This window comes from Calonectris borealis, chromosome 8, assembly GCF_964195595.1.
Source record: "Calonectris borealis chromosome 8, bCalBor7.hap1.2, whole genome shotgun sequence".
NCBI lineage: Eukaryota > Metazoa > Chordata > Aves > Procellariiformes > Procellariidae > Calonectris > Calonectris borealis.
The window spans coordinates 3,848,664-3,869,632 of record NC_134319.1 but is presented as its reverse complement, the minus strand read 5'-3'; the positions used below and the strand labels follow the sequence as shown (position 1 = coordinate 3,869,632).

Sequence of the window (20,969 nt, the reverse complement as noted above, 5' to 3'; positions counted from 1 at the left end):
TTCCCTTGACACTATTACTGTGACATCAAAATCCGAGCTAAGTACTTCTTGCCAAAGATGGACCAGATAAAATCACGAAGCCAGTATCATCTCATGGGAGACAGCTCACTGTCTTAGTGACAAATTTAGTGACTACAAATCCAGGCTTAGAACATAGTCCTTCCCTAGTCATAATCCAGCACTTGCCCACTGGATTTGCAACTACTGATGAACTACAATTTCCATTTCAAGAAGGTAATCGCACATCCATAGGTACGAAATTCACTACACAAAAGTTCTTTTATTAGATGCTTAGAAAGATTAAAGTGCTTCCACGTTTAACTTAACATCAAAAATTCCAAATCTTTATACAAACAGACGCGTCTCATGTTCTGACACACCAGCAGACAAACCCCAAGTCTCCGGCCCAGGGTGGGTTTTGGCATCCTGGTCAAGCTTGCCTTACCTAGCCCTTACAGAACAGGCAGACTCACGGTAAGCACGACACGACCTAACCCGAGGAAAGGGGAAGGAGATGGAAGTGGGGAATGGGGTAGATGGCCACGGTTTATCTGTTCAAGGAATAGCAAGATGAAAAAAAATCCACAAACCTTTAATTGTGAATGTAGGAGAGGGACAGTGATGTAACTGTTCCCAGGGAACACTATTCTTATTTTGTAGAGGGAGGTGAGCCAAGATACTTAAGCTCTAGAGAACCTTTAACACAGGAAGCTATTTATCATAACAAGCTTGGTTGATACTGCTCCCATACTGAACCAATTAGATTAGCCTATTTCGTCATACTTCATAACTTGGGATGATAGGTTTCCAAGCATGGTACAGTGCAGTAATTGAATTTTGATCAAACACACATGGCCCATAACCCAGTATGTGAAACTTTCAGAACAGTTCACAGCTTTTAAATATCCAGTCAACATGTTGCCAAAAGTACAGGATGTACTTGATGCAAGTGGGAGAGGAGGGGGGGAGCACGAGTCCACGCCGTAACTTGGTACAGCTGTAAAACAAACATTTTTTTGTTCCGATTCTGTTCCTACTTTAGCAAAGGAGCTGGGAGGAAGACAGTGAATGTCAAGTAAGTCGTTTTTCTCCCCAAACCCCACACCCCCCAGGCACACATTTCCCTTTTAACATTCTTAGATTACCACAACCTTTTAAATCCTCTATACTGTACCTTCATACTGTATTAGACACACCAGCAATTATGTTTGTTAGCATGACACATCCATTGCTTACACTTAGTTAACAAAATAACTTAAAAGTCACATGCATCATCCTCTTAATAGGGTTATAATCAATGGGACCATGGAATGAAAGCCCTAAAAATTACCCCCCACCTCTGCATTCCCCAAGCTTCTGCCTCTGCCAACACAATCCATATGGTGGGCAGTCTCGTCAGTCTCAAGGTGAACACTCAGTCAGTTCTTTGCAGGCAGTGATCTCCTCTTACATGTTCTTGCCATGTTTTCCCCACAGTAAATCCAAGGAACTTTGAAGAAGACTCTGTGTAAAGGAAACAGAATACGTTAATAAATTCATTCCTATGGCTCTACTGACTAGGGGCAAAGCACCCACCACAGAACAGGTTCATGACACGGAGAATGCTGTGCCAGACTTTCTTTTGAGCAAGAAACGGCTATCCATATCAAAGCTGCTCTCTGGCCTACAGCTAAGAGTCTGGCATGCTTAAGCAATGGAGCAGGATATCACCAACCTCTGCATATGGTGCTGCCAACTTCTTTCTCAGCTTTGAATGCTTTGACCTGAAAGGCAGCTGGAGGCAGCTCCGGCCATCTCAGCTACCCGAAAGGGAAGCACCAGGGCAGCCAACACTTCGCTTTCATCGAGGTCGTGCAAATGACATAAAAGGTGGGAATTACTGCTACAGCCCTCCAAAGAGTGCAGGATCTGACGGTTTACCCAAGCGCTTCTAGTTGCACTCTGTGGATCATCTGCCTCCGAGCCGTCTCACACACCTGTTCTGGAGTACAGCTGTGTAGGAGAAGCAGCCACAGGTTCCAAGGGGAGAAACGGTGCTTTTCAGATGTAATAAAATGTGCATCTTGTTTAGTCTTGCTGTTGGTTGGGGACAGGTATATTGCCCGATTACAGCCACCACTCTGTCAGAGACAGAGTGCAGAGGATGCGCTGGCTCCATCTCCCTCCCCACCCCACTCCCCACTAAGTTACGATGCTGCAGAGAAAAGAACAAAAAAAAAGAAAAAGAATTTGGTGTTCAACTTATCAGACTTGGACCAAGCCTCAGCTCAAACCAAGGTTAAATAGGCATGTTCTAAGCTTCTTAAAGATAGGATTTATATAGTAATTACAGTAATGGAAACTGATCTTTATAATTTTTACACTGCCTAAAATTCTGCTGTGTCATATGCATCTGCAGAGCCTGAGAACTGTGCTTCTCGGAGAGGGCACTGCAGTCTTGAAAGCAGCCATTCAAATGTATAATGGAGAATTATCGGAGCATGAGTATGTTCAAGATTATAATGAAGCACGAAGAGCAAGAATCAGAAATCCTGAGTTTGTATTTGAGACAAGCAGTATTTTTTAAACACTTTCTTTTGTTGGGAGTTAATGGAACTAGATCTTCATCAGACACGGTGCAAACGGCATTGAGACTGCCCTTTTTATTCTTATATTTCCTTTCTTTTCCTTTGCTACAGTCTTAGGTCTAGAGAGTGAGCATAGTGCAAAATGCATCTTGGCCAGACAGAATCCTCACATCCACTTTCCAGTTTTCCCTGTCGTGCAAGGAAAAATACCGGAGTGCTAAGTCTTTGCTGTGTGATAAAGAACAACTTCAGAAGATTTGGAGATCTGATAGGGGGTTTGGCTCCACCTTCAGGAAGCAGAAGGCAAAGAGACAACACGGTTTTAAGTTTCAGACATACTTTCTGCAGAAACTGAAGCCTACAACCCCCTCTTATTGACATCTGCTGCTCCCCAATGTGTCTTTGCTTCATACATATAAAAGATTCCCTGATCTGATGCCGTTACATTTCCACACACTTGATTCAGCTCTGAAGAGTCCAACTCCTCCTAGAGGTACTTGAGAACTTGTGGCAGGATGTCCAAAGGTAGCCAATACATGACCAAACAGAGCTGATATATGAACAAAAGTAAATGAAAAGCAGCTTTGAGGTGGAAAAAAAAAAGTCGCGACACATAGGATGTCATAGAGCTATATGAAATATTATCAGCCGTTTTCACTGTCAGTGCTAAGGTTTCCATATAGAATGCAATTTTCTTATAATTCACAGAGATTAGAAAGGTTCTCCGGGTAACACAGATGGATTGAGAGGAAGAAAGTGGGAAGAGTTTTGATCAAATTTCAGCCTAGCAAAACACTTAAGCATATGCCTAAAGTTAAGATATTTCTTCTCCTCAGATCCAGGCAGAAGATGCAAACAGAATAATCTCTTCTATTTCACCTCTTGGCAGACTCTTGGCAGACTCTGATGCAGGTTGAACCCAGAACATAGTAGCTGGTTAAAAAGCATGATTTAAATGAATTAAAATGATGCATTTCTTAAAGAAGCCATATAGTGACCATAATGAAAATGGCAAAGTAGTTAAGGATGAGACGACACTGAGTTTGAAAGACTGTATGATGTATTAGTGAAATAATAGGCAATCACACAATTAGTGACAGTCCTATGAGGCAATGGAAACGTATGGATGCTTGCAAAATCTTGCCTTTGGCATTTCCCCAACTGGGTGCTTAAGCACCCAACCTTATTGTATTCAACATCATTTTCTGGAGGAAACAGGTTTCAAAACTGCAGAGCAAGCAACAGGAACGGCTCTCGGTGCAGAAATGGACTAAACACCTAATGAATCTAAAAATGAAAAAAACCCAAAAACACTGAGAAGAGATGCGAGAAGACTGAATAGACATAGCTGTGTAAGCAAATATAACTGAATATACTCCTGAGGAACAAAGGAAACAATTCTTGATGGGGTGACAACAGATGTTCTCCAAAAAAATTCTAATGGAGCATTTCAAACACAAAGACCTTCCTGTGGAGCTGAGAAGTTTTACTGGCAGATGTACAGTAATACGTCTTTGGAAACATAATAAAACCTAACATTTAAGGTGTTATCAGGTCCTGAAAGCAGAAGTGATATCTTCATGTAATAAGTGGTGGGTGGTGGTGGAGAGGGAAACAGTTAGGATAACAAAATACTGTCACAGGAAGTTGCCATAGCATAGTTGTGATTTAAATCACAGGAGGAATAACTAGTCAAGAGAGTTTACTCTAAAATGTCTCTAAATCCGCTCTTTTGGAAAACGAGCTCTAAACACAAGTGAAAGATGCACAGGTTGACCTAACTGAACAAATACAATCCACAGTAATTTATTAATACAGTAAGCACACCTAAGTACAATCACTTTTGCACTGTGTGAATGCAAGTGCCCAAAGCTGAATGCTTCTACCAGCTACTGCTCTTTCAGATCATAGTTAAGCACATTGCAAAAAATCCTAAAATGGACATTAAAAAAACCAAAAAGGAAACAAAAGGACAGGTTTATGGAGTCATTTTTGCAATGACTGAACTGCACTGGTACTTAGGGAAGATTTGGATTTAAGTCCTGGCACGGATCTGCAGCATCTTCAGCGAATAGCTTTATACAGGTTTTTAAGGGCTAGGCACTTCAAATTCTTTTTTTAAACTCTCGCCTTTACTTTTTATGTTCTTTATTTTTACAGATACAGAGTAATACTTCTCTGTCTTGTTGGAATGTTGAAAGGATTCCTGAATATCTGCAAGGCCAGCAGATATTTTATCTGGGAACGAGGCAGGAGGATGACATAGTACATTGTTTAATTATTTTAATTGCTTTGCAACTGTTTTTGGGAAAACAATCCAGAGAGAAGATTATTCCAGTGCAGTCAGAGCAATCAGAACTACAGAAACACTAGGATGGACAACTTGATTGACAGGAGAAAGCTAAAGCAGGCAGCAACACAGAAAATCATCATAGGACAGACATTTTGATAAATATTACTGTAGCCAATTTATTATTAACACAGTGGGACAGCTTTACATCTTGCATCACACTTTTCACAGCCCTTATGGTAAACATGCCATATCTGACAATTACAAGATGAAAACAACGACCTCACTAACTCTCTATGGCCCTGCAGTACTATCTGCTTATTCAGTTAACCCTCTCTAAAATTCAGCTAGGCAACTAAACAAGCATATAGAAACACAAATACGTGTGTTCAGATATAGAACCTAATTCCAACAGTATCCAATACAAGTTCCAAAGGTTACGCCATCTGCGGCACTAATTTCTGAAAGCCTTTACAAAGGAGAAGGTTGCGAAAGAAGTGGAAAGTTGTTAGTACAAGACAGAGGATCAAGGGGAATATCATCTAAAGGGAAGAGAAATAAAGTTTTGCTAAGGCTCGAAATATTGCTCTGTCTGGTCACCCACGGCTTCATTCTGACTGCTATGACAAAGCAGTGCGGTCCTGACAAGAGCATGCACTGGTATCACAACCAAAGAGCAACAGGATGAAAGAATCCTGCAGCAGTTTTTACTTCCTGGATTGGCTGACACACATCATCTGTTTCTACAGAAACACTGTAACTTGGAATAACAAATCTTTCTCTCCACTGGCTACTTGGTTTCTGGGATTAACAAACTATCTGATGGACCTCATAACTAATCATATTTTCATCTGATTCACACAAAATAGCTCCCGTATTCTTTTACGGATAATGAAGCACAAGATGGACTGCTAAAATCATTAAGTCAAGCGCTCTGTTACTTGTACACATGGTGATGTATTTTAGAATGAAATCTTGTGTGAAGAGTTGCCCAAGGCTATTTTTTTATTATAATGTCCATGGTATCTTCCTATTTTCACAGCTATATTATCAGCTTCAGGGTTAAAAAACAAAAAGCAGACAAGTCACAGGATGATCTTAGCCATGAGATTTTATTTGATTCAAACATTTATTTTCCACCCACTTCCTGTGTGTTTTTGAAAGTATTTCAGGAAACAAAACTGACATGCACAGAGAGCATTCAGTCAAAGAGAGACAAAAGGGAGATGCAACAAATATCAGGCAAGTGAACGAAGCTAACAGAGTGTTCCTGTCTCTTTGAACCCACAAGTAAAACTCATCTTAGCAAGTATTCCAAAACTACGTCTTTCTTGCGCGAAGGAAAGAATTAATGTTAAGTACAAAGTATTCCTTGTGGTTTATTCTCATTACGTGATATGTCAGGTTACGCTGATTTGGAAAAAAATGGATTTCTTTACAAAGCTTTCTGTGCACCAGTCTCAGTGTAGGTTTAAAAGAGACTAAAAGCCACAAATGGCACTTTTAAAAATCAATTTAGGAATCTCATTTTTTGTAATTCCCTTAAACATATCGTTTGTGGACACATTAATAACATTTTGAAAGTTTAATCTGAAAAACAAAAGAATAGCCCAAATTCTTGAAAAAAATCTACACTAAAGTTTGTATCACGTGGATTTCTCACTCAGTTACTGCCCATTTTCATTAGACAGTGAAGGGAATGTTAAAAATTGGTCAAATAACATGAAGATTCTGTTGACATGTTTTCTGTCTCTATGTGTATATACTTTTCTTTAAAGAAACATCTAGGTAAATGTTGGTTGTCCTAAAGACTTTGGTCAAACAACTGTGAAGGACACAGAATTTATTTCACTGAAACATAACTGATCTAAGATAAGAACCTTTTAAGAGCTTTATTAGTACAAAGAATTCACTTTTTTGACTTCTGTAGCTGTAAAACACAGGTACCGATTTCTTTTCAGAAAAAGAAGGTATGTATTTCACTATGGATGGTTGCAAGGGAGGGAAAAAAAATCAAAATAAGCAGAATGATTATTTCCTATTCTAACCTCAGGGCACCTCAACATCCACCCTCCTTTTTTGTGATCTGTCATCTACGGTTCTATTTTTTATGCATCCATATTTCCACTGCTGATCAGCACTGACCAAATTTTGCAACTTGACCAAAATTTGTATTTAAGCTTTACAGAAATGATTATTAGAATTAATAGAATTTCACCAATAAGATACACCAGCACAAGATTTAGGGCCATCTGGATTTTAGCTAACAGGACAGAAAGAAAGGCAGTTTCTGTGGTTTGGGATATTTAAGTTCATTTACAAACTGCCACACATAGTTATGAAAACAGACCCCACGTGTAATCCTGGCCCATCCATGCTAAAACGCTCATCAATTTCAATGGACTAAAGCTCAGCCTAGCTGTTCTGAACAAGTCTTTCTCCACCTTTCTATAACACTGTAAATTATACTCACAGACACAGAACATCACTGCAAATTGCAAAAGTCTGCACATTTCACAAATGGTACAACTTAGCAACAAACTATGAGCTCACAGAAATAGAGCAGTCACAAAGAAACTTGGCACCTTTGAGGTAAACTCATTCACTTGAGGAATTTTCATGTTTTATCATCTTTGTTCAACGTACTTTCAATATTCAGTTCTGATGAAGTGTAATTAATAAGTCATCAGCAATTTCAGTGGACAAGTGGATCCATATGTAAAAATAAAATGCACCTATGCATTTGTGACACTTACTGCCAGGGTTAAGGATAGGTCTGCATTTTCCTGAATGTTGCATTGGTAATAGTGAGCCGTGTAAGCCTTGCTCCATAGTAATCTATAATGTAACTAGAGCCATCGGAAGGTCCAACGATCTACAAGAGAAAAAGAACCAAGACTTTTCAATATGAAGTGAAATATACACTTTGTGCTAATGTCTCAATTACTGCTAATTTTCCCATCATAAAATTAGTCATGCTTAATTAGTCAAACAGAAACTAGATTTATTTTGAAGTTATGCTGTAGTTTAACTATTTTAGCAAGCACTGCCTCAGAAGGAACATTTCCCTGGGGCTTCTAATCAGCCAAATTACACAGCCAGGCACTGGTACTAGGTTAAGCCGATGAGGATTTGAGTCACAAAATCAGGCTAACAAATGAGAGGGCTCCAAACCACTCTTCTTGAACAAAGGAGGGTAGGCAGGAGAGAATTAGGTTGATGGCAGGTATCTTTGAAATACTGCACAGGTAAGGAATGGAGAGGAGGAGAGAAGATCATGGCTTTTTTGCTCTGGAAATGCTAAATTGATGTGGGGTCACCAGGGAGATGAATAAGGAGAGATGAAAAATACTCTCAACTGTATCTGTAAGTGATCTGAGGCAAGATCACTGCAATAGCATAGAAAGGAATTTGAGAATGCATATGCTTTAAAAGACGTATATACAAAGATGTATACTTTAAAAATATTTTTCTATAAACTCATATAAACATGATGTCACAAGATGTCACCCCAGCTGGGGATTTAACCATCATGAATCCTACAATCACAGCCCTCAGGTGATACGGGACTTGTATTTGGAGGAGAGGCAGAAAAAAAAAGTGGCAGTCTTCTCTCCTGCACACTGCATCATCCCGGATGATGGGCTCCATCAGTATTAAGCACATGCAAATGCAGAACTTCAGGATTCTGGGAACAGCAGGATATCTCATGTAAAGTCCAACACTGTGTCACATAAAGAGCTCATATGTTCTGACAAAATGAATTTATGGTGTTATAGCTTCCAAGCTATTCCTTACGAGTATTTATAGATAGCTAATGTAATTTTTATTTCAAACAACAAATATATTGATATTTTGTATCGATATTCTACAACATCAATCTACAAACAGAGCTAAAATAAATGCCTTTATTTTTCAATACACAAAAGTTCTTAAGGCTCAAATGCTAACAAAGAATTAGCAATCAAATCAAAGCTTTAACAAACACAGATTTGTATCTTGCTTTGAAAGCCCTGACTTACCTGCATTGAAATAAGTATGAAATCAATTAGGCTACCAATTCCACAAAATCCTACAGTGCAGAACTTTAACAAACCTAAAAAAGGAAAAGAAAATTTAACTGTAGCTTTAAGCCAGTCACCATGAAGTTCATAGGTTTCTGGTGGCAATCACATCGCAACTCTCTCCCCATCCCACAGAAAAAAAAAAAAAAAAAATATACACACAGACACACACATCTAGAAACTGACCTAAAGTTAAAGATCTTTAGTTATCAGGGAAAAAAACCAAACCACATATTCATATTTCTACATCCTGAATACACTTTAAAGATTTTAAACATTAACAATTTTTTTTTTAACAGATAAATATTCTTAAACAAGGAAAGGCAAAAGTTCATAACCAAGTTACTGCAAATTTTCCTTTCTTTGACTGAGGCACAGACAGAAAAAATCCCAACTTGAGCTGCAAAATTTACTTATGAATATAAAGAGACTTTCCACCATCTCATGAGTTGCAGCACATACTGATTTGATTTTCAGAACACGCTACTTTGGAGAACAATTCTTTGTATCATTTTTGTATTTTTGCTGAAATAGGAATTTATTTTGAATATATATATACACATATATATAAACACTTCCTTTTAACCAGTATTCAAAAATGTTATTTTTTTGTATGAATAAATGAAAGATTAATAGAAAATATATGGGAATAGCAACTAACAGATAAATGTTTCATTGGAAGTTGCCATGCAAGGCAGACTTCATTTGGAAAATGCCTTCAGAAGAAGGAGGCTGTCTTGAAATTTTTTTTTTTTTTAATATCAGTAGTTTCTTGTACAATGAATATAATAAAATGAGTACCATATATATTGTAAGTAATACTTCAGCTGAGCTAGGCAAACATCTAGGTTATTTTGAGATACTCATTGTGAAGACATTTGTCTCTTTACCCAGACATAGACAGTATGAAGAGGAATGCATATCTGTTGCATTTAAATCAGTTATAGGCTACGCTGTACAGGGAAAACACTGTTCCCTGCTAAAACGCATATCCTTACTGTGCTTACAGGGGCCAGCACACTTCTGAGGCGAGAGGGAAAGCACATTGGTAACATCAGCCAGTGTGGCATCCCAGAGCACCTCTTCCCCACAGCCACAAGTTGTGCTGTGCTGCATAATACCTGCTAGTGAAACCACGCAGCTGTTTTCCAAAGAACGAGCTGCTCTGGGTCAAACACCTGAAGGTCTCCTGACCTCCGCCTCCTCCTTCGCACTCCCCCTCTCTCAGAAGCAGCAATCTGTGCTGCATACCACCTCCTCTCCCCCACGCCCTGTTTATGAGGCTGCATATGGAGGAGAGTGGGGGAGTAACTGCATGCACGCTGCAGGAAGAGCATCCCGCTGTCTGGATATAGCTCCCATAGTTGACAAGATGAAACTAGCCTGATTTATAAACTCCAGGGAGACAGTTTATAATCTCTCCGTGGAACAACACAGTAGTCAGAGAGAACAGGGAAAATATACCTAATGACCACAAAGACGAGAGAGTAGTAGCAGGATGGAATTTCAGCTGATTAGAAGAAAAGCCTATGTGCGTATTACAACTAAAGTGGTGCCACTTAAACGTGTAAAAAATTAAGTATATCACTGTTTAAAACAACTTGTTCGCAGTGGCTGATGCGCGAGACTTGCAGCAGCCAGACATAGTTAGCCTGGGTATCAGTACTGGCGGTAGCGTAACAAAACGTAAGGGAAACAGCCAGCTAAAGAAATGCTAGCCTTAGGAAACAACAGTTAAGGCGATTAAATGGTGTCAAACTCTGGTGAACAGTTTACTTCGTTACTACCTGCATCAAGTGCAGTCACCATTTAAGATATTTATTTGTGATGCTCCTTATACCATCTCCTCTCAAGCTCTAATCCTGAACCTCACTGCCGGTTGGCATTTTAGGAACACAGCAGTTCTCCTACCATTGCTGGTTCCAGCAGTAGCTCCAGTTTACTTGAGGAACTGGTTGCTCCATTATGTTACGGGATGTAGAACAAGTGTTTCTGAACCTGGCATATGTTTCTGGAGTGCAGGGTAAAGTGGATTTTTTTCTTCCTCCTCACTTCCCTCCCCACAAGCAGATCACACTGAGAAAATAAACTGCTCTAAAGCATGGAGGGAAAAAATAGTGCTCTTACGCAGTAATAACTTATGGTTTGGTTCACAGTGTGTGGGAGAGGAAGAGGTTGCCTTCCTGATTTCTTCATATTCAATAACTTGTTTGTATTTGTGCTCGCTTTAAGCAAAAGAGAAGGAAAAAAAAATAACCCAAAGAGCATTTACAGTCTTCATTATGCTTGCACAAAATATTTCAATGCTACCACCTTTCTTTACAATTTTTTGCCAAGGCATGGACAACCTAAAATATCCCAATCAACCACTGTCAAGGAATCCAATTTATTGATTTTTATTCTTTTTTTCTTTTCTACTCTTACCTATTTGCTTTTGTCGTCTTTGCCTTTCAAAAGCTTGAAAACTTGACTTTGGCAGAATTTAATTTTAAGTCTTTTAACTTTGGTTACTGGCTACAGTATGTTCCAGTACGGTTAACAAGCATGAGCCATAAAGGATTTATAAAAGGATTTATAAATCTATATTACTACAATATATTACAAAATAATTACTGCAAATTATTATTCCAAATCCAATGGTATAACAAAAAGGTGCACCTTATTGACCGCTACCAAAAATCTATCTTTTTGTGAAACAGATGGACAAAGTAAGTGCTAATTATAGAATCTCGGGGAAAAAAAGACACAGATGTTAACACAAGATTATCGAGAAGGACAGATAATGTTATTAAAAAACCAAGAGTTTGCATTTAATGGGCAGAAACTCAAAATTCCTAGCTGAAGTGACAGTAACACGTATAGCTTTTTCCAATTTATTGCTCCATGCTATCTAGACTTAAATTTACTCCATTTGTCCAGCTCAGAAACAAAGCCAGTGAAAGTAGTTCTAACATACTAAGGTATTTCCATTATTTAAAAGCCAGTGGCACCATCACCCTGGGAATCAGGTCCTAAAAACACCAACCAGAGGTAGGTCTTATTAAAGGTCCCAGCTTTTGCAGAACTGTTATTAATACTATGAGCTATCTTGAAAGTCTGCATTTGCCAGAGTAAATTCCATATCCCAAACCACTAGGTTTACTGTAAAGTTTGTCCACTATTTTCCTGGTAAAATCAGGCATCATTTAAGTAGCTGGCACATAAGTCAAAACCACTTCTCTTTCAGTGCCTCACAAAGAATGCTGTGGTAAACATCAATGCAAAGCAAACATAAAGCAAAACTATGAATAGCAATAATCATGTTTGCTTATTAGGATTTTATCTATTGGACAACTATATATCCATTTGTCACCACTCACTCCAACAGAATAGCAGGCTGAGGATAATGCAGGATTTTATCTTACTTGACAATAAAGTAAGGATTCTAGTTGTAAATACTAAAACTATGACTGTCAGCCTTCATTACTCAAAATATAAGTATACACTTACAACTCAGTCATAACAATAAGCTTTACCTCAAAAAAAAAAAAGAAGAAATAAACTTACCTAGTGCAGGATAGCCTAGATAAAATCTATCTGCTCCCAACCATCCAAGAAATAAGGACAGAGCCACTGCCACTTTGTAGGAGTATCCATTTCTGCCAAAAGAAACAAGTAATGTAGACAATGACTGCAAAATATATTCACTCATACTTTTGAGAATTAAAGTAGTGACTCATTTCCCTGCTGCTTCAGTTTTAAAAAAAAAAAAAAAGAGACTTGTTATTTATCTTCAATAAACGGACACAGAATTGATAATGTTAAGCTTTCAAACTGGGTAGACATCCTCCATAAAGCAACCTCAGCTGTTGCAACTCAAGTATACTCTTGCAGAATACAGATTATTCTGAAACTAAATCATGATTTCTTCTCAAGAGAGACATAACTCAGTTGCTGATACATTCCCAGTTTTACAGAGCACTTCCTAACAGTTCAGCCCTACCGAGACAACCCTAGAAAGCTAAGAGGTGTATGCATACTGTCCATAGGAATTAGTCTCACATGCAGCCAAATGGAGAAGAACAGGATAGACAGGTGAGATGTCAGCAGAGACAGAAATTGCAATGAGATCTGAAGGAGAAGTGAACCACAGCTACTGGCTGAAGAAGCTGCAGGAAAGATTCAACAAAAAGGGTAAGTCACGTATCCATTTACTAGACTCTAAAGGCACTAACTCACAAATGAAAAGAACTGTTGATGGTACAAAGATGTACAATGGTAGAGAGGCACCCTGAAGTTAAGCATCCCACGGTTAGTCATACAAAATACACAGACATAACAGACTTCTTGAGATTTATACTAATCGGCACGTTCTTGCCAAAGGCTGGAGTGATGTGGCCACCTAACCACCTGTAACTTTCAGTCATTGCTCATGTGAACTTTACACTAATAAGTGAGCTAGAAACTCATAGCTATCAATACTAGAACTTGCTGCATCCTTTGTTGCATTGGCGAACAGCTAGCTTCTGAAAAGAAAAGCAAACCCAAATGTAATTAGAACTTTAAAAATATTCAATAATTCACTGTTTTGATACGTGCACTACTACGTGCCAGCAATTACTTAACAAGCCAAAATTAAACTCTTGGTTGACAGCTGAATAAAACATAGAGTTTCACAAAGACAGTAGCTAAGAAAGGTCCAAGCACCTTTATTAAGCACTTTCAATGCCAAATAAAGATCTACCTTTTTGCTTATTATCTAGATTTACTGACTTTAAAACTTAATGGCAACATTAAGTGATTAAATCATGACTCTTACCTCAATATTTGTTACTTAGCACTTATTAGCAACACAGAGCATACTAGGCTTTCCTGGAACCTAATGTAATGTAAATTATCATCTTTAGAACTGTCTTGTTTCCACTGTAAAGAACACTAATGGTTTTATTTAAAAGTTGAGGTAAACTGTTGGAAACTGTTTATCAACTACAAAGTGTCAACAACCCTCCAAGGACACTAGAGCATAAAAAGAGCTTTTACATAAAAGGTGGGAACACAGTTTAATTTGAGATGCTCCTGATCAAAACCAGTAATAAACTGAGCACTTGCCTCTGCGTTGAGATGCTTTTAAAAGCAGAACAGTCTGCAACCTAGTCAACACCAAACTGACGGGCAGAAGAAATCTAGTATGAAGTGGAAGCACGTTAATACTGTAACAAGGCTGCATCCACTCTTGTATTTCCTTTGCCTTAGTCCCTCTTACAGATAAAAAGAGTCCCTCTTTTCAGTTGCTCTTCTGAATTTTTCTTGCTTCTCAGCCTCATCTAATCTTTATTTTTTTCTGCATACATTTCTTCCAGCTGCCATGTTAAAAACTTTTTCTTCCAGCTCTCCCACAACAGTTATATGCAGGTACTGCTGTAGGTCACAGTGGTTTCTGTGCTCTTTCAGGGTCTCTTAGCACTGCTCAAAGACCAGTCCACACTGAACTTCATGAATTTCACAGACTACCATTTGATGGACTCCTTGCCTGGAATGGCAATACTTGAACAATGGACATTTCAAGTCTGCAGAATCAGGGCGTGCACGTATTAAGCAAAACACATGATAGAGTGCCAATTTGGGGATTTCTAGAATTTGGCAAAAAATCTACCTCCAAAACATCAAATTAAAACCAAACCAAAGCAATCTTGACTCTCAGTATTTCTTTGCTGGAGCAACCTTATTAGCACTTAAAAGCTTTTCCTTGAACTAATACTAGGAGCAACTTGAACACATCCACTTATACAAACATACAATATCTCCTGGTCTTGCTCTAAAATAAGTTCTGGATTCCAGAACTGTTATCTGGACTTTGTTAAATTATGGTTTTGGCTATGGACAACTTGCTGATTTGCTCCTTCCAAAAGCTAGGGATAGAGATTAACCTGCTGTCCCCATGCTAGGACAATCCTGCTATGGGAAGATGCCTTCTCAAACCAATTTTCTGGTTAAATGATGTGCAGTTATTTCTGCCAGAAGACAGTTACAGTTTCCATGAAAACTCAGATAAGATGCTGGAAAATCTCCAAAAAACAGTAGAAAGGGCAGGCCTACTGTTGTAATATCAAACTGGAGATTCCTGCTTAAAATAATGTTTCTAACACCTAGGTAACATTCAAAATGCCTTATAAAAGGCTCATATAACGATCAGTGATTAGACCCCTTTTTAAACAAGTGTACATATGAAGGATGGTAATATTAATCTTGCTGCCATTTTTACCTGGCTTTGGTGCTTTATCAAGGCATGCTTGCGTAACTCTTTCTACATTCACAGTTGTATTTTACTGGAGTTTTCAGCAAGCCCACAAAGGGTCCTCGTCCCCTTCTGCCATACTAGCAGTCATGGAACTGGAAAAGCTACACCAAGTTCTTTTGGTAGTGTAACCATTGATTATTTCATCATAAATAATAGTCACGATCAAGTTACAGACATCATAAGAAGGGCAACATTTTTCTGCCTACATAGATCTGGTTTTTTAATTAATAAAGAAAAGTAGTAGTAAAAATTAGTAAAGAAAAACTACACTTAAAAAATGTTTAGAAATGTTTAGAAAATACATTAAGCCAAAAAATATATATAACAAAAAACTCCAAATGTAAGAATTACTGTCTACTCCAAAGAGGAAGCAATTTATTAAACTAGTATAGCTCATCTTATTCTCCATCCCCATCACAGATGGGACTGAAACGCAATTGTTTCTGAACAAAAATATGACTGAAGTCTAGTTTGCTAGCATTTAAATTTGATTAGACGTAATAATATGTTTTCTTCAATTTGCTGAGCTTTGACTGTTGAGAAGACTAAATACAGAGAAAATATTTATGAAACTAAGAGGCAGAGCTGTACTTCTGAGTTAGGCAAATTATTAAGCAGTAAGCATCACATCAGAGTTATTTGCCCACTAGTGGGATAAGGAATACCCAGTGAATATTACTGGAGCTTTAATTTCCAAAGATTCAGTAGGACAAAAGAAAAAGGCTCCGGCGTGAATCCCACAAAAAGGAGAAACAAATGGTACTGACAGGTGTTCGCTGATCATTAGCATTGGCCAGTTGGAACATTTATTGGTATCCAGAGCTCTCCATTGCTCACAATGTGCTTTAGAAAAACTAGGTCCATCATTTTCACGTTTCAGAAACAGGCTCTTAAAAGACACAGAGGACTTGATTAAATACAAAGGTTGTTTAAAAATAGAGAACAGCTCCTCTAAAAGAGATTTTTTGAGGAATGGAAAGAGACTTAAACTCCCCCAATATTCATGCATACTACAACTTAAGCTGCAGCTACAGGCACACTTTAAACTGGCATGAACCAGTACTGCCACTGAACAGAGCAGCCCAGTCCAGCCCTCCTTTCTCCACTCTCTTATCCTTGAGTTGCCCTCATCCTTGTGCTGGCACAAGCACTTGAAGCGACTGTACTGTGACTCAGACTGGGGAACTGATCCAAGTCAGTTCAAACCCAGATCAGTTCCCTGATTCAGAATACAGTGGGATACGTCAGGGAAAGGGATGGAGAGGTGTCCCCAGACAGCTCCTTTCAGCAGCTGTGCGGATTTTAAGCATATGTGAAATGTAGCCTTAGCATTTGGGACAAATTTTTGCCAGGGTAAAGTACTAAACAAAGCAAAGGTAAAATACTAAGGTAAAGCAAAGACACAAACATAACTAAACAAAGAAAAATGTGTGTCCCTGGCTGAGACAGATTTACTTACAAACATGCACCTTGTATCCTTATACTACTTATAGTGTTTATTAGAGGATTAACTATTGGGCAACACGTGCATGATGCTACCTTACTTCGCTTTTTTTCCTTCTGTCAACACATCACACTATTTTAGAAAAAATTCAATGTGAAAACCAAGACAATTTATTACAAAACACAATAGTGTACTTACACATTGCGACATGCAATAGGCTTGTAAAATCCAACTTCATGTCCCGTAAAGACTTTTTCTATGCCAAGGTGATCTTTGCAAGTAATATTTGGTGCTGGCAGACATTGAACTGAGGACAAAAAAATGATTTGAAGTTAAGCGGTAACCGATCGGGTACTGTAGCATTTTTCTGACAAGACACAAGTCAAACACAGAAATGAAGTTATACCGTGCAACAGTCTTGATACACAGCACAGTACACATAGACATATTACTTTTTTAAAAAAAAATATTTTTTTAAGCCAGGTCCTTGACTAACTTGTCTTTTTGCATGATACATATTAAGCAAAATATACAAACCTAATTGCTGCCCTAATTCTGTTGTAATTTCTATTTTGGCTCCATTATGAGTCAATGGGAAATCTGAACCTGATATACAGAAAACATTTTCATCATGAGAACAGTCAAATATTGGAACAAGTTGCCCAGAGAGGTGGTGCCATCACCATCCTTGGAGGTCTTCAAGATCTGACTGCACAAAGCCCTGAGCAACCTGGTCCGAATTCAACGCCAATGCTGCTTTAAGCAGGAGGTTGGACTATATGACTTCCTGAGGTCTCTTTCAACCCAAATTATTCTATTATTCTAAGCTAAGGCTTGAGTCTTAAGAGAACTGAAGTGGAAATCACAGCAGAAAGTGACATCTGCTAAAAGTCTGCAATGTATTACCAGAATATTAGTCACTCTCCAATGCTGAAGTCTGTTGTTTTAAAGGGAAAAATCCTAGTCCTTTACCCACTTTCTATCAGTTTTCAGTATTTGTGAGTCCTATTGGTTGGTTCCAACAAAACAGAAAGCCAGGTTCAACATTTCTTTCCAGATTTTCCAATACCTACAGGCAAGAAGACTAGGATTTGGGTATTTTTTTTTAAAATATCTATCCATATAGCATACGGACCAAAAAAAAGAAAAAAAAATTAATTTCAGGCCGTCAGTATCAGCAACAGCCAAAAAATATGAGCTATGTCTGGACTTAACTGCTATAAAGTCCTACATGGATATTACTCATCAATGTGCCTAATCTAAGACAATTACAAAAAACTACATTCTTTCTTGTAAAAAAAAAATAAGCAACGAAAGCAGTGCTTTCTTTTATTTAGAAGAAACCCACAGCAGTTTAAATATATTGATATAGGAAAGGCCATAGTTTTCCTGTCAACGTCATGCCAGTAAGACTTGAAATCTGCTACTCAATGAGACTACTTGGATGCTTTGAATTAAACCCCTATTTGTTTGGGTGGTGGATCCCAGAAAGATGTTCAGAAACAGTAGTACTTCAAGCATGATCCAGAAGATTAACTTTTCATTACTTACATAATACTGAAACAGGAAGCGACTCAAATACTGTGGGAACAATCTAAAAACTGCTACGTGTGTAAAATATACAGACACAGAAAACAATGTTAATTAATTTAGCAACTTTCCCCATTCTGAAGCTTATCTCCTGTTCAAATGTACAGTGTATTAAACACAATCACATGGTAACTGGTTAGACAACTAACAATTTGAGTTCTGATCAATCTCAAACTACAGAATATTCTTTCTGCTCACTAAATGGACATTTATAATCAGGGACATGATGTCAAAGATGATGTAAAGGACTGAATAACTTAAAAAAGGATCCATTTGGGATAGTACTTTCATCCAGTCTCTGAAGTATTCGGAAAACCTTCACTATCCCTGAGCATCCCAGTGAAGAAAATTATTCAGCATTTATGGAAAACAAAATATGAAAGACAACAAGCATACGCATGTATTTTAAACATGAGTGCACATAAAGCAAAACTGTTGTGCTATTAGCTAACACAGAGATTATTTATTTCAATGCCTGAGAACATCAGAAAAGCTAAACATATGCAGTAAATCAAGTGATCAATTTAAGCATTTTTCTGTTGTACTCCAAAGTACATCATAACTTAACATCAAAATAAATTGAAGTGCTTTCAAAACAGCCTCATGGCACTAAAAACTCCTGATGATGAAAGGCATCATGTTTTCTTAAAAAAATTTTTAAAAATAGAAGATTTTGAAGGCTGTTCTATCACGTGTCAATTCTTCTAATAAGTATATGCAAAATAAGTATGACAGCAATGGTTTGTTTTAATCACAGTAGTGCAGGACAGAGCCTAGAGGATATAACATACATGGAAGAGATTTACCAGAAACCTCACTTACAGATGTGCCAATCAGAGACAATGTATTTATTCATTTTCAGTAAAGCATCCAATCCACACAAGTATTTTCGGCTTTCATACTAATGATATTACTAATCCCATGTTTTATAAAGCTCATCTAGCAGATACACAAATGCATAAATTGAACACTTCCTTGGAAAATGTAGCTACTGTCAATATATGTTATAAGTTAGAAATCCTTACCATATGCTGTGTGATTTGTACAATTCATTGGTTCTTGTGTACTATTATCTATTTTAGGCTCATCGCACATATATGTTCAGGTAATTGAGGAAAACATTTTTCATATGAAACACTACAACAGGTTTAACAGTAATTTATTCCACCCTCTTTAAACCCTGAGGATTTAAGATGCACCTTGATGTTAGTTTTCCTTCCTTCCCATCCCCCAAAATAGGAATAGCACATTACCATACAGCAAATCTGCTAATCCAATTTAATACACCAATATATCGCATAAGCTCCACACTTAATTAGTGCTGCAGTCAGCACTACCTAAAGGAACTACAGTATTTATCAGTCACGGCCTCTGTATTTGAAGTCCACAAGGTAGCACACCTAATCTAGTCTTCTTCCCTTATTTCAATATCAGAGTACCTTTAAATTGAGGCATTTGGTTGAGAAGATTAAATCTACAGTAACATACAAAATTCAAAGAACACCTAAAAATGAACATCTGAAACGCCAGGAATTTGGACCAGAAAAAAACGGAGCAGGAACTTATTTCCAGAGGTCTGAACTCCCACAGCCAAGTAAAGCAGGAGATGAAGTTAACTTTTCCAAGATTTGCTTTCCTGACACTTTTGATCTGCAGCTACATCAATAACTGTCAGCTACCATCAACAAACATTTTCTGGGGAAGGCCTGACACGCCTTTGGAGAGTCAGGAGCCTCGCAGCTAGAGTCTGTAACACCTGCGCCCTGCTCCTTCGGTCTGTGGAGGAAGACTCAACATTTTGCAAAGTCTCACTCCAGCGTCCTGTAAAAAATAAGAAGGTGGAGGGGTGGGGGAGAGGGGTCTCTCATCCCAGGGGATTTTCTCTTTGAAAATCAGAGACACCCCAAACCTACACACCGGCACACACTGTACCACCCCCAAAATAAACCTACGCCGCTGCAGACGTGCCCTCTGCTGCTCCTTCCAGCTGAGACCCCCGAGGGGCTCCTGACCTGAGGCTTGCTCTGACACCCGAGGGGCTCCCCCGCCCTGTCAGGCACCTCACACCCTCCACCTCCCCCTTCCCCTCCACCCGAGGCGGCTGGGCAAGCGGCCCCCCCTCAGGCAAACCGGGCCGGGGCGAGGCGCCGCCGGCCCCTCCGCCCTCCCGGGCACCATCGCCATAGCAACCGAGCCCCCGCCGCCCGCCCCGGCCGCGGCCGCGCTTAGGATATTGCCCTAGCCTCAGCTCGTCGCACTTGAGCGGCGGCTCCGTGCCCGCCGCTCCCTCCACGGCTGCACCCGCGAACCAGAGGAGAAGCAGGATCTGGGCCTCCGCCGCGCCCCTCCGCCGCCCCAGCCCTGCCGGCAGCCGCCCCGGCCGGGCGGCCATGATGGAAACCGCCGCTGCCGTCAGCTGACTCGCCGGCCCCGGCGACGCCGCGGGGAGGAGCGGGCCCCGCCGCGGGGAGAGGCCGTCCTGCCTGCGGGGAGGGGCAGGGTGGGGGCCCCGCGAGTTGTTCGTGGGCTGCTGAGGGGGCTGGCTTGGGATTTTCGCATTTGGGGGGGGGGGTGACCTCAGCAAATATGGCTCCTGAGGCGGCTAATGGTCGGCGCTGAGGGCAGAGCGTGCCCCTACTCAAGATGGCGCTCGTACAGCCCCGGCGGGGGGACCGGCGGGCTCGTGCCCTGAGTAAAGATGGCCGCGCCCGCCACCAGCACCTGGCGGGACGGCGCC

General features: G+C 39.5%; 1 protein-coding gene across 2 annotated transcripts; it reads right to left on the bottom strand.

Annotated features, from left to right (window-relative positions):
• Positions 1–253: 253 nt before the first annotated feature.
• TM2D1 (TM2 domain containing 1) lies at positions 254–20,806 on the bottom strand. Of its 2 annotated transcripts, XR_012674433.1 has the most exons (8): positions 20,467–20,774; positions 19,258–19,331; positions 16,841–16,949; positions 12,468–12,559; positions 8,880–8,953; positions 7,614–7,732; positions 1,715–2,194; positions 254–1,503 (listed from the first exon to the last, which is right to left on the bottom strand). XR_012674433.1 is itself a non-coding variant. In XM_075155665.1 (7 exons), exons 1-6 carry the CDS (start codon positions 20,622–20,624, stop codon positions 7,622–7,624), a joined length of 618 nt encoding a protein of 205 aa, XP_075011766.1. In that variant the 5' UTR covers positions 20,625–20,806; the 3' UTR covers positions 254–1,503; positions 7,614–7,621. The 2 variants fall into 2 exon arrangements, 1 of the variants encoding a protein (XP_075011766.1); XM_075155665.1 differs by lacking the exon at positions 1,715–2,194 and having other exon boundaries at positions 20,467–20,806.
• Between the last annotated feature and the right edge of the window lie 163 nt (positions 20,807–20,969).